Source organism: Aythya ferina, assembly GCF_964211825.1.
Source record: "Aythya ferina genome assembly, chromosome: 2".
In the NCBI taxonomy this organism is placed as follows: Eukaryota; Metazoa; Chordata; class Aves; order Anseriformes; family Anatidae; genus Aythya; species Aythya ferina.
In genome coordinates this window covers 49328969-49343274 of record NC_140297.1, presented here as the reverse complement: position 1 = coordinate 49343274, position 14306 = coordinate 49328969, and the positions used below count along the sequence as shown (strand labels likewise).

General features: G+C 43.6%; 1 protein-coding gene and 1 long non-coding RNA gene across 5 annotated transcripts in view; both read right to left on the bottom strand.

Annotated features, from left to right (window-relative positions):
- The window catches only part of LOC311431379, a 401329-nt gene that overhangs the window by 30898 nt on the left and 356125 nt on the right, over positions 1 to 14306 (bottom strand). The window lies entirely within an intron of this gene.
- Positions 1 to 14306, bottom strand: part of KIAA0319 — a 54619-nt gene that overhangs the window by 27115 nt on the left and 13198 nt on the right. For all 4 annotated transcript variants that reach the window (XM_084509690.1, XM_084509692.1, XM_084509691.1 and 1 more), the window contains exons 3-8: positions 10123 to 10898; positions 4631 to 4814; positions 2327 to 2431; positions 1581 to 1678; positions 1122 to 1209; positions 491 to 583 (exon numbers count right to left, since the gene is read on the bottom strand). In XM_084509690.1, the coding sequence (XP_084365816.1) occupies positions 491 to 583; positions 1122 to 1209; positions 1581 to 1678; positions 2327 to 2431; positions 4631 to 4814; positions 10123 to 10898 (1344 nt within the window). The remainder of the gene's footprint in view (positions 1 to 490; positions 584 to 1121; positions 1210 to 1580; positions 1679 to 2326; positions 2432 to 4630; positions 4815 to 10122; positions 10899 to 14306) is intronic.

Genomic DNA, 14306 nt, shown 5'->3' with positions numbered 1-14306 from the left:
ACAAGCTCACAGACATCTCATTGTATCTTACATGACAGGTGTCTGCAATGAACCCAGACTGGCACAGAGGCCCATAATGGGGATTCCAGGAAGGACAGGAAAATACTCTAAGATCATATGCTGTTTGGATGTAGCAGCTTCTAACACACTGCCCAAGTTGAAGGCTGGATTTTTATAGTCTTGACACGTACTGCTTGATTTTATTTATTTAAACACAATCAAATCACATTTTCTGTAGCTAGGCAGAACAGCAGAAAGAAAAAACTTCAAAGTACAGGTCATTCCAGAACCAATATTACTCAGCCTCATACCATACAAACATTTTATCTAATTATCTTTTTAAAAATCATCCATAACTGGACTCAAATTCTCAACATGAATCATGATTCAGGGAACTTCTGTGAGTGCACTGCAAAGGAATTTCATTTGTTACTGATAAACAGTAGTGTTCTAACTGTATATTAAAAATACAGGTTGGTCTAGTACATACGACTGCCATCAATGAAGGTGGAAGTTGTAGGCAAAGAAACTTCTTGTACTTTGGGTGAAGCAACAGCAACAGGTGGCTGATTAACTCTGATTGCTGTAAGAAAGACGGAAAGCATTGTGAAGACCCAGGCAAAGATAATCTGGTAACAACAAATCAACAGTCCCCAGTGATCCAAGTCTAGGATTGACAGCTGTGCAGCATCTGCAGTCCTTTTTGGACAAGGGACTGAGAAGGTTACTGAAGAGCAGTGCACTTAGGCAACAGTCTTCTGCTGCAGCCACTTCCATCTGGTATGATTTAGACAGACCTGTGCACTGTAACTTACAGCTACAGCCTGTTCAATGCCTACTTGCTGATCCTAGGTTTAGTGGAGAAAGGGACCACAGAAGGTGTCATGATGCCTTCTCAGGTCTTGCCTCAGGAGGGCACAGGCTAGAGAGCACTTAAATGCAGTAAGCAGGATCCTCAGCTGCACTTACTTACAATGGTTTAAAGACAGCAAGACATGAATTACACCTCTGCATGATTGTACTACTAAATGTCTTTGGCAGACAGTAACTGACAGACTACTATGAAGACAGATAATACTACTGGAGTTGAAGAAATTAATTATTTTAGCCAACTGATTTACCTGGTTTGACAGTGACATTTACAAAACCTTCTCCAAAGGCATTTTCACCAGAAACCGTCACTTTGAAGGCATAAAGTCCCACCGATAACTGAGACATACACAGAACAAATCCAGTTACATGGTGAAATATACAGATGCAGTCTGCATACAATCTGTTAATTGTGTTGTAAACGTAGAAAAATCTTGATATAAAAGAAACTCTAGGTTTCAAATAAGCACATACATGAAAGGCACTGGTTACTGCCTTGTGAGGTGAGGAATACTTTGGAATTTTTACTCAATCTCAGAAAATTATGAAAGCACTCTGAAAGAGGCATTTCTGGAAATCTGAAAAAGAACTGTTGACACATGCAAGTGAAGACAACTGAGAGTAATTGGAATTCCTCAAATAAAGGTATTCTTCATTACAGGTTAAATTCCTGTACACACTGCATGGGCCTGAACTTACAGCTCACTTACATGAGACAACTTCAGCGTCTGGGTGTACCTGTGCTCCATTTCACCACCATAGTCAGCAGGGTGACTGATTAAGCTCCACTCATAGTTGTAGGCTGTTTCTAAGACCAATAACATAGTGTAAGAATAATCAGCTCTGCCTTCAAGATAAGCCCAAGAAGCAAAGAAATTAAGTTCACCAGTCAGCTAAAATGCTGCAGCAGGAAACTATGACTGCAATTATTTGAGTCAGCAAAATGAAGTGTTATGAATACAAGTTAAACTTCCACAGTGTGCTGTAACTTGGTAAAGTAGCAACGAAGTTAACAGCCTTTACAAATAAGTTTAAAAACCAGCTTCACCTGTAGCTGTGTAAAACATTCACCACCTATGAAATACACATTCTTTGCTGCTGCAGTGCAGAAACTGGTAGTGTTAAGGTAAATGTTGTGTTCAGAACCTAGTTCTTCACACCTCTGCTTAACAACAAGATGCTGTAACCTTAGCCGCATCATCCTTTGGTAGAAATCATGGGCTTTCTTACTGAATCATTTGGCTAATTAGTTCAAGTTCTGAAAATACAAGCCACTCCAAAATCTCTAAAATCCAAAGGAGGAAATGCTCTCTGCAGATGAAACCACAAAAAAAGGTAGAAGGAGAATATTAGATTTTATTCTAAAGCATGAACATTCACATCACTTGGGACTTATCTACATTTACAGGCTAGTAGTGCGTGAGCATCTCCTGTATGGCAAGGCCATTCAACTCACCTGTAGGCGGTGGTGGGACAACAAAGGCATTCAGTTCAACCTCATTTTTGGGTAGCATCACTTGTATGTTATCTCCAGCAGATACAACAAGTTCTTTTACTATATCTAAGACAGAATGAGTACATTATGTTTATAAAGATGAAGATACAAAATTTATATCCATTGCAAGTATTATTTGCAATGGATTAAGTAAAATTTGACAAATGCTCTGCCGTGAATAGGCAAATATAAATAAAAAAAATCCTGATACATAATCAATTAATAATCTGTCATAATCATGACTACGGCTCCTTCACTTTTTACTGATCTATTCAAGACAATTGTTCTTCCACAAATATGAAATATTCACCTACACTCGCCTGCTTTAGACAGATGAGTTCTGATTTTTCTTGTATATCACAGTTAACATTTCTCTGCATAAAGAATTATGCATTTTTTTAATATTTGGTTGAAAGTACAGGAGTTCAAACATATACAACAAAAAAAGACAAAAAGGAGCCATCAGCACCAGAAGAATCTTCATTAAACTTCATTAAGTAACATAGTCCATCCTAAAACCAGTGTCATGCCTTTTCTCCACCAACAAGCTTCTATGTTTGTGTGGCACTTGAATAGGCATGCTTAAGTGTCCAGCTCATCGTGTCACTTTTAAAAATTCTGCTACTGCAGCAGAGTTATTTCCTTGCTAAACTGCACAGTCTGTCTACATGTCATCCAGGAACACCCTCACAGTTCTCATCTGTGCAAATTCTTTTCTCTTCCCCAAATGCTGAAGTCTACAAACCCAAGCCCCAACAGAAACATACCAAAGCACATCTTCAAGCAACATTCTCATAGACCTGTTTTTAAAAGGTTTTAAATGTGTTTGTGACTACAGGGAGTCTACAGAATAAAGGTACTCCAAAAGCAACACTCACTAGTATCTACATATAAGTGTCCAACTTTCACATGATGAGCAAGAGACTACTCAGCTGTGGCAGCTGACGGGCATAAAAAGGGATGAAGCAAAAAGGTTATGCTGACAGTACACTTTCTGTTGCTGCTACTTAAATGTGAGGGTCCAGAATTGCTCGTGGAAGTTGCCCTTGACACCAGTGGAGGTTTGTGCTTCTAAAAAATCTTTTCACTTCCACATGTGATGAGAACAAAACAGCTAGGTGAAGGTGATGACCAAAGCAGGAGGAGGGACTGTCTCCTAAACTGAGACAGTAGGGCTGTGCAAAGCAATTTGAGGAAATCCTTGCGCAAAGCAGTACTTCCAGTGAGATTCATCACAACTTCAGCTGCTTCTTCCATACTCTTTTTTGAGTCCTCTTCAGCCTTCTCCTGTGAGGGTAGAGGAGGAGCTGCCTAGTCAACACTCAGTGGTAATGATGATCCATTGTCTTGGAGAGGATCCCTCTTGAAGCTTGTCTCCTTATGTTATCTCCTACTGCTATCCTGGCTGGCATGTTTTAGTTTGGCAGAATGTGCTAGGAATGTCCCAAACCAGACTTGCTCCACCAAGAAGCAAAGGGCTTAGCCCTCCCTGTCCCTCAGGAGCACAGAAGAGCACACATCTGTGATTCCCTGGTTCTTGTGACCCTTCTAACCCTTTGTCAGGGCACATAGGAATGCAGGAAACTCAGCATGAGAAAGGAGATAGACTAACATATAAACAGAATTTAATGCAACTACAGAGGACAGAGCAATTAAACACATATTTTTCAAAATAAGAACTTTTCCTCTGTAGCTGGAAGTCTGATAAGCCTTCTTCCAGGTTTGAAATTAGAGTAAAATTAGGGTAAAATATTTTTTCAGGATGAAGTGGCCACGTTCTCCTCTATTAAGGGCTGGTCTTCCTCATGTTCCCCCTGCTCAGCTTCATGATACCATACCACTATACATGGTGGGAACCCTACTGATGAGTTTCTGAGAGCAAACAATATTTTGCAGTCACACAAACACAGAAGAGTGGCTAGAGGAAACTACTGTGTAACTCCAGGAAGTATTAGGTATTTCTCACCAATTTAAAAAAAATAACCTGTTAAGAAAATGCTCTTAATTTGCTTTTAACGTTACTGCATTTAATTGAGTTATAATTTCCCACTGATGTTAGGCTTGGTCAGAATTTTTCCTCAGAAAGAACAAGCTGAAGGTTCTTGAGTTTGCACTGTAGGACTACATGCTTGAAGTGGGATGATGCTGCATTTGGATAAAGAGCTTATAACAACAGGATGCAAGCTTGCCAGTAGTAAAAGCTATCCCCACCTGCTGTCCAACCTGCAGGTACCCCTCAGATCTCCAGCCATGTTGAAGTATTACCTGCTTTAGGAGCAGTAGCAGGAGTTGGGAACTGCTGCATGGGCTCAGATGGCACAATATTAGTGGGAAGCAGCACGACCCCACCTTCGGTGATGTTCTCTGGGGCCACTGTGGGAGTCTGGGTTTTCTCTGACACACCTGGGGAGAATTCCACTTCATCTGAAAGAAGGGAGTGCGTAGGAACCTGCAAAATGAGTTATTGAGTGTCATTTATGACTTGTATTTCACATTCACAGATTCACAGGTATGCTTTTCTTTAAACAGCATGTTGGGTTTGCCTGATTTATGTAGTGTGGTGGTTTCACTCAGCTGGGCAGCTGAACTCCACTACAACTGCTCTCTCATTCCCCCTTCTCAAATGGAAAGGGGTAGAAAATATGATGGAAAGGGTTCAAGGGTTGAGATAAAGACAGGTAGATTGCTCAACATAGGCAAAGCAGACTCAGTATAAGGACATTAATAAAATTTATTACTTGTTGCTAACAAGATAGAGCAGTGAGAAACAATCAAAAAAACAAACTCCAATATCTTCTCCCCCATCCGCCTTTTTCTACCTGCTCTTCTGAGCAGTGGACGGAAATAGGGACTGGGGGCTGCGGTCAATCCATGAAGCTTCATCTCCACTGCTCCTTCATGTCACTCTCTGCCACCTGGTCCATGGGCCGCAGCCTCCTCCAGGCCACATCCACCTGCTCCACTGGGGGCTCCTCCACAGGCTGCAGCGTGACGATCTGCTCCATGTGGGACCCATGGGCTGCAGTGGGACAGCCTGCTCCACCAGAGGCCTCTCCACAGGCCACAGACTTTATCACTGTTCTCTCTGAGTGCACACACACAACAGGATCCTTGCCTCTCCTACTACATCTGCTCAGTCCTGGATTCACTCCTGAATTTCTTTCACATTCTTTCCTCACTACTAATAAAGTGCACTCCATCCTACATCTTCAAAATCTTACCATGCTTTGACAAAGCAAAGGGTTTCTTTGCCTTCCAAATTCAATAGAAATCTACTGTTCTGAGAATCCTTTGGCTTTTTTCCTCTCCTGGCCCCTGGCCAGGCTATCAGCTGAGAAGCAGGCACCCAGGCTTTGCAGGGCAGACAGGGCACAGTCACACCTTTCCTGAGACACTCTTCTGCAATAGCACCAACCAACTCTTCACTCCTCAAGCCTAGGCAAGGCTTTGCAGTCAAAAAGGTGTTCTGTGGCGCTGTCACAGCCAAAAAGCTTGAGACTGAGAACATAAACAGTCAGCAGATAAGCGGACTGGGGCAGTATCAGAAATTGATCTCTTTAATCTCTCAAGGAAAAGGTATTACTGAGAGCAATACTGGAGCAGACGTGGTGTGAAAAATGAAAGGAAAATGAAAGAAGAGAAAGACTTCTTTCGGGGGGGGGTGGGAGTGGACGACAACATCACTTTAAGAACACGCAGCATTGCAGATTTCTGCTTTGGGCTGCCTGACAGTGACTCTGTACAGATTTCTAAATGTATTCATGTTACTGAGCTTTTACAGCCCATGGAAAAGCCTACGGTTGAGCTAAGGAAACATGTTAGTAAGAAGAAGCAGTGGCAAAACAGAACAAAGAAACAATAAACCACAAAAGGAAAATGCTATGCACTGAGCTAAACCTCCTGTGCATCTGGACACCTCACCAAAGGGACTGGAGCATAACATTTAGCAAAAAGAAGGGGACTGGAGACTATGAAGGGGAGAGAAGAGGTGTCTGGACAGCAGCTGAGCCTAGGAAAGGCCAGGGAAGGGTGTTTGCTGTAACTGTTTCCATCTTAGTTTCTCTACAGATGTCCAGATTCAAAGGGCTCCCACTTGGGGAACAATGAAAGTACAAGGGAAACAAGGCTTTGGCAATTTCTCAAAACCTTCTGCTTCTCCAGCTTAACATTTTTAAGATTGCTCTATGTTAACTGAAATCCCTTAAGAGTCATTTCACAAACAGCTTCCCAGTGATATCCCACCAAGCCTCTACAAATCTGCTAACAGAGCACTGCCAGAACACCTTGCAACTACAATACTTACAACTATCACAGAATGGCCAAGGTTGGAAGGGACCTTAGAAGATTATCTAGTCCAACCCCCTCGACAAGCAGGATCACCTAGAGCACATTGTGCGGTTGGCAACCAGGAAGGTTTTGAGTATCTCCAGAGGAGACTCCACAACCTCTCTGGACAGCCTGTTCCAGTGCTCTGTCACCCTCACAGGAAAGAAGTGCCCTCTCAAATTCATCCAGAACATCCCGTGCTTCAGTTTGTGCCCATTGCCTCTTATCCATGTGCTAGGCACAACTGAAAGGAGGCTGGCTCCATCCTCTCAACACCCTCCCCTCAGGTATTTATACACACTGATGAGTCTTCTCAGTCTTCTCTTTTCCAGGCTAAACAGGCCCAGCTCTCTCAGCGTGTCCTCATAGAACAGGTGCTCCAGTCCTCTCATCATCTTTGCAGCCCTCCTCGGACTCCCTCCAGTAGCTCCATGTCCCTCTTGTACTGGGGAGCCCAGACCTAGACACAGTACTCCAGGTGTGGCCTCACCAGGGCTGAGTAGAGGGGGAGGATCACCTCCCTTGACCTGCTGGCAACACTCAGATCCATTCAGGATCCCATCGGCCACAAGGGCACATTGCTGGCTCACGGTCAGCCTGCTGCCCACCAGGACTCCCAGGTCTCTCTCTGCAGAGCTGCTCTCCAGAGGACAGCCCCCAGCCTGTACTGCTGCTTGGGGTTATTCCTCCCCAGGTACAGGACCCTGCACTTGCCCCTTTATGAACTTTCCGTTGAACTTTTCATTTTAAGTTCCTGTCCATATCGGCAGTACTTGAAAAAAAGCAAAGCCTTTCTATCCTAGCTGGGATGGCAAAAATCATTGAAGGAAATCACCAAGAAGGCTGGGCCATCTATATCAGTACCACCACACAGCATGGAATCTCAGCTTTCATAAAGCTGTATTTGCACCATCCCTTAGAGATGAGAACAGATCTGCTCTGCTGCAGCAAAGCCACAAATCACCATTTGATCAAGAACAGCTGACAGAGCTCTTGAGAAGCTCTTAGAGGTTCCAGTCCCTGCTAGATGTCCTCTACGGGCTGCAGCCCCATGTCCACCTTGTCGGTGCTGTGATGATGTTATGCTTTTTTTGGTGTGGTGAATTCTTTCTCTTTTTTGATGTAGGTGAAGTTTGTGAAGGTTGTGATAACTGTAAAGTAAGAGTATATTGTGATTAGTCTTAAATATGCTTTTAACAGAGGCGAGGGGTGGAATGTAGTGGGTTTACGTGGCAAGGTTTTGGTAGCAGGGGGCCATAGGGGTGGTTTCTGTGAGAAGGATCTAGAAGCTGCCCCATGTTTGGGAAGGGCCCCACTGCTGACCCGAGCCGAACCAATAAGCGATGTTGTTTTGTGCCTCTGTGAGAGCATATTTAAGACAGGGAAAAAAACACTGCGCCACACAGCAGCTGGGAGAGTGAAGGGAGTGAGGAACAGCCTTGCAGGCGCCAAGGTCAGTGCAGAAGGAGGGGGAATTGGTTCTCCAGGTGCCGGAGCAGAAGTCCCCTGCGGCCTGTGGTGAGGACCATGGTGAAGCAGGATGTCCCCCTGCAGCCCATGGAGTACCACGGTGGAGCAGGGCTCCACGCTGCAGCCCGTGGAGGAGACCACGGTGGAGCAGGTGGCCCTGCACCGACGGAGGCTGCCGCCTGTGGAAGACCCCTGCCGGAGCAGATTCCGGGCCGGACCTGTAGCCCGTGGAGAGGAGCCCACGCAGGAGCAGGTGACCTGGCAGGAGCTGCTGCCCGTAGGGGAGCCAGGTTGGAGCAGTTTTCTCCTGAGGGATGGACCCCGTGGTACGGACCCATATCTGGAGCAGCTCTGGAAGAGCTGCTGCCTGTGGGAAGCCCACGCCAGATCAGTTCATCAAGGACTGCATCCCGTGGGTGGGACCCCACAGCACAGGGGACAAGAGTGACCGAGAAGGAGCGGCAGAGAAGAAGTGCTGTAGACTGACCATAACCCCCATTCCCCCGCGCCACTCGGGGGGAGGAGGTGGAAGAGGGTGGATGGGGGGAGAAGGTGCTTTTGGTTCCTTTCCTTTGTTTCTCACTTCTCTTGCTTGTTAGTAATAGGCAATAAATCTTATTATCTCCTTATGCCAAGTCTGTTTTGCCCGTTACAATAATTACTGTGTAATCTTCTCGTCCTTATCTCAACCTTTGAGCCCTTTTCATCATATTTTCTCCCCATTCCTCTTTGAGGAGGGGGAGTGAGAGAGCGGCTGAGGTGGCACTCGGCTGCCCACTCGAGCGGAACCACGACAAGCAGCACCTCTCATGTTCCTCACAGCACTCCCAGAGCCGTCCCAAGAATCGCAGTTCTCAGGATATCTAGATCTCAAAGCAGAGTCCAGAAACTGCTGCATCTCTAGGCTGTGATGGCATCCAGATGTTCTCCATGCCTACACTTCTGCCACTTTGGTCATACCCTCCAAGAACCTCAGATATCATGGATTTCAAGCAACTTCCTTGTTTTCATGTCTTTTTCTTCCCTGCAACAATGGCAATAAATTGTTTTTACAGCAAGAGAGAGGCTGCTGTTGGTTACAAAGCCTGATGGAATTTAGGGCAATCAAGACAACACCACGTAATTTTTACTTTTTCCCTCTCGATTTTGGGGATGAGTCAAACCCAGCAGATGATGGCTTTACAGCCCATTTCAACTTTCCCACTGATCAGACTCTTTTCTGCAGGAGACAGAGACCCTTTAGAAACCATCTAACCCATTGGCATAAATAGAGAACAAGCGCATATCTTAGATATCTAAATTAGGCTTTACGTACTTAACAGATATTTAACTTAGGTTCTTTATTTATTATTGCCAGAGTCAAGGAAAGGAATCTGAGAACAAAAACTTCTCCAATTTATGCCATTGTACGTTCTGGTCCAAAGAAACCACTGTTCCTTCCCTTAAGTACCTTGACTCTCTCTCACATTTTAAAAGCATTATCAAAGTTATTTATTCAGCACCATTACATCTATAACACCATTAGGCATTTAGTAAAATGAAACCATAGAACATGCTAAATTTGATTGATAGAGTAACTGATGCTTACCGGTCTTGCTCTGTGGATGCTGGTGGGCACTACTACTGCTGAGCTTACAACTTGGATTTGGATCACCAAGTGTCAGAAGGGCAGAATACCAAAACATTTCTATTAAGACAGGTTCGAGCCTACTGATCTGAATAATTCCAAGGAAACCCCACAGTACCCTAGAAGCAGCTCTGCTCCTTATTATCTGATAGAGAAGTGTCCTTCAGCAATTTATCTGCCTATTAAGACAACCCCTTCAGTCTTTTCTACACTATAACAGGACTAAGTCATTTGAATTCTATGGTTGCATTATAAAACAATCTAACTTGATTCGTCAAAAGAATTGTGAAGTGGCCTCACCATACTCTGCCTGCTTCTTGAGGGATACACGTACCTCTTCTTGCAAAGCATCATTGGGTTGTGCAAGCAGCTGAACAGCTGCTCTGCTTCCAGATGTCTTCCCAGGTAATGGTGTAATCCCTGGGAGAGAAGACAACCTCTCTGTGTAGTGCTGTTCAATAACAGAGCTCGCTTCAGAGCTGTTTTTATTCACAAGGCCTTCATCTTTTACAGCTTCCCCTTCCTTTTCAGGAAAGTCTTCCTGATTCTCTCCATCATCAACCACTGAAGAGTTGAAACCATTTTCACCTGCCACCATCAGGCCCCAGTCAGCATAATCCGTGCTCTCCTTCTGTTCGTGTTTGATGCTCACTTGGAAGGGGTCCTGCTCCAAGTCTTTATAGTCATCTATGTATTCAGGTATCTCCTCAAGGCTGAGATCTTTGCCAAGCAAAGACAGCTCCTTCAGGCTACTCACTTCCTCAGATGGCTCATTCTGGCGTCCCACAGAGTGGACCATGCTTGGGATCACCTGTCCAAATCCCAGCAGCGAGGCTGGCCTCTGAGAAGGCCTCAGCACAAAGATTAGATAGGACTTCACCGTTTCAATTTTTTTAGGTTCACAGTTCTCTTTGTGTTGGCAGTTCACAATGTAACAGCGCCGTTCAAACATCCAGGACAAGTCACAACCCGAGAGGTCACAGCACGCTGTGATGCAGTCAGACACTGACGTAGCATGAGGAACTCGCATAATTTTAGCGGTCTCTAAGTTGGGAGATATTACTGCACCTGCGTATGTGGCTCCTTCTCTGCACTGCTCACAATAGGAACCTGAAACAATAAAACCAGTATGAGGTACAACACTACAACCAAACCATAATATTGTTTTTTATGTCCAAAAAGGGCTTATGACAGGAGACAAGATAGGTTGTACCCAGCTTAAACAAACTCATTTAGCTAATGTCACCACTACTTTTCTTTTAGTATGTCCATTTGCAGTAGTATTTGTACTTAGGATTTTTCAGTGTAGGATCTCTATTTTATCACATGTTTCTTATTGGCTTGCTCCAAATACAAATGCCAACATAAAGAGACCAAAGTCATCTGCGAATACTTAAAAACAAAAACAGAGCAGGGAACAGAAAAAAAAAAAAAAAAAAGAGGTACTCTGATACTCCTCATAACACAGGGAGAAAAAATAAGTTTTAAAACAAAAACAAGAAGCAGTAACATCTCATTGTTCCATTTGAGTGAGAAGGAAGCTAAGATCTCCACTTGAGAAACATGTCATCTCACTCAAACTTCACAAAAGCTGTCTCATACCAATGTAAATGCTGGACTTGATAATACAAGATACAGGGGCAGGGAGGGGAATTGAATTCTCAAAGTTTTGCTGCTTTAACCATTCATGTGAAATCCCAAGAGCTTGTTCCAGCGCTGAGAATCTTTATACCTTCACTGCAAAGGAAGGAATCTTTTAGTATAACATCCAAATTATTTTCATAGCATAGAGATTACAAGTACAAAATACTTAAATCAAGTATGAATTGACATAATGTACATCTGAATCAATATTTAACATTTTTCCATGTACTATGACTGCTGTTCAAAATTCCTCTCCAAAATGCAACCTTAATCTGGTCATGCTTCAAAAAAAATGTTTAGTAAAATCAGCACATTCTTCTTAACATGGTTTTCAACCAAGCTTGCTATCTCAGCCAGTGAAAACAAGATGCCACTGCTGTGGAGCTAATACAGCAATGGTAAACCAATTTTGATTTGCCTGCCTTGCATGTCATTAACAAAGCTGTCAGCAGAGTACTGGTGGCAGAAAGCTCATTTATAGCATATTATAGCATAGGGCAGATAAAAAGAAGACAGTTTAATGGATTACATCTCTTCGGAGATTCAGCAAATCTCCTACACATGCAAGCATACCCAACAACCACACCACAGCTAACCCACTCCTGGGCTGAACTGCGGTTCACAACACACTGCCTGTGTCCAGCTACTGGACTACCTGGGGAGCATCGCACTGCCTGGGATGAACGTGCAGCTTGCATGACAGATTAAGTGCAGTGTGAGACATTCACAGCACCCCAGACTATTCCCAACTGACCCATTGCCCTAAAGGACAAGCTGACAGGACAGCCTGCCATTCAACCACTGACTTCTCTCCACTCCACTCAAACAACATAGCAGAAAATATAGAGCGGGCAAGATTTTATGATGGTTTTGCAGAGCTGGCTATTTGGGATGAGGAAAAGCAATTTTTTTTTTTAATTTTTATTATTATTATTTTTTTTAATGTTTTGTTTTTAAATTCACTTGCTTGCAATTAGGTATAGCTGAATAGGAAGCTGACAAAAAGGATAAACAGCTTCAAGTACTGTTTTTCTGACTCTAGCTACTCCTTCATGGAGCTGGGAGGCTGACTAGTCTTCCACTTTTCAGATTCAGTGAGAAATCTGCTCAAGCAAACAGGAACTTATAATAACCTAGCCTAACAACCCAGACATGAAGCACCTTTACCTGCACCCAGAAGATGCATGATTTGTGCACTTTTTCTTACACGTGCCATAAAGTTATTTCTTCCACATTTCCTTTCACCTCCAAGAACACAAAACCCTAGCAAAGACCATGAGCTGCCAGCACAAATTGTTCCTTTAAGTTGAGGGGGCACCCAGAGGAGCTCTGGGTTAAAATGCTGGAGCACCTCCCAGCATGTTGAGGTGCCTCTGTAGTGCCTGTGCACTAATGCATACGGTATGGGGAATAAACAAGAGGAATACAGAGATCTGCACACAGGGCTATGATCTTACTGGGATCACAGAGATGTGGGGGGACAGCTGCTGCAGCTAGAATATTGCAATGGAGGCTCTTTAGGAAGGACAGTCTAGGAAAACAAGGAGGGTGTGTTGCCCTTAACGTAAGTGAGCAGCTGCAGTGTGCAGAGCTCTGCCTGGGGACGGATGAGGAGCTGACAGAGCTTGTGGGTTAGCATTAAACAGAGGACTGGGAAAAGTGACCTCACAGCAGTATGGCTGCTACATACCACCTGACCAGGCAGAAATCCTCTGGGTACTGTTTTAATCTCTTCCCTTCTTTACCTCATCATTGAAGGAGAAAGTGACTAACCAATTAAAAAAAATTGAAAGTATAATTATTTTTTTGTTCAGAAAAGACTGACCAGAAATTCTTAGAGACAAGACTCACCAACTGGAATAATCCAAACTCTAGCCTTGGGCCAGACTTACAGCCTGATGTCAAGCAAAGCTTCAAATCTCATTCTGCCACTTTCAGATTGATATACCAGCTATGATATTGCAGTCAGCCTCCCACAAAATTTATGGTGTTTCATTATCTGCAGAGAGAAACATGTCCACAATGCTCCTAAGACAACGCATGACTTTGAACCTAAATCTCCCAGCCAGGTGTCCTAGACACAAACCTTAGCCATCCCCTTCTCATAAACAACGTGTCAGATGGCCTTTGTTTCATCCTGATGAGAAATGGAACAAACTTCATGATAGATGATTTCTATACAATGGGAAAATTATATCCCAGCCAGCTCTAAATTAAATCTAACTGTAATCCTGTACTGTAATATGAAAGTAATCAGTTTCACCTCTTGCTTCACCTAGAGCTATACCTAACTGAGATAAATTCCAGCAGTAACTGGGCAAAAGTGGGCAAATAAAGAGAGGCTAGATCAGCCTGACACTAGGTGCGTCTATTAATTGTGTTCAGATGGGAAGTACAAGATCTACTTCTACTGAACTTCATCTTAACTGTAATTTCATATTCCCCTTTCTCTCACCCCCAATCTCCAGACTGCAAAGGGCTCAAGTAAAATGTAGCTTGCCCTTTCTTATTTACAGAGTATTTTCTGAAAGCGACAAGTGAAATGTCACATAGTGACATTTGTGTCTGCTAAAACACTCCCATAACAGATAACAAGGGAATATTTTTTTCCTTCTGTCAGATGGACTCAGATATTAAAGCACTCATCTACTCTGAACAGTCCTTGCCAAAAAAGCATCATGCAATTTGGTTTATTATTTCTGAAGCATGCATTCAGGTTACCAACAAAAATAATGCTTCCCTTCTTTATGAGCCCTGAAAGCCCTCTGGTGCCCAGCCTACAAGTTCTGTAAGCATTACATGCCTGCAGTAGGACAGTGCCAACATGTCCACAGACCTAGTTAAGCGAGCTGGTTAGCTTGCCTGCCCCTCAAA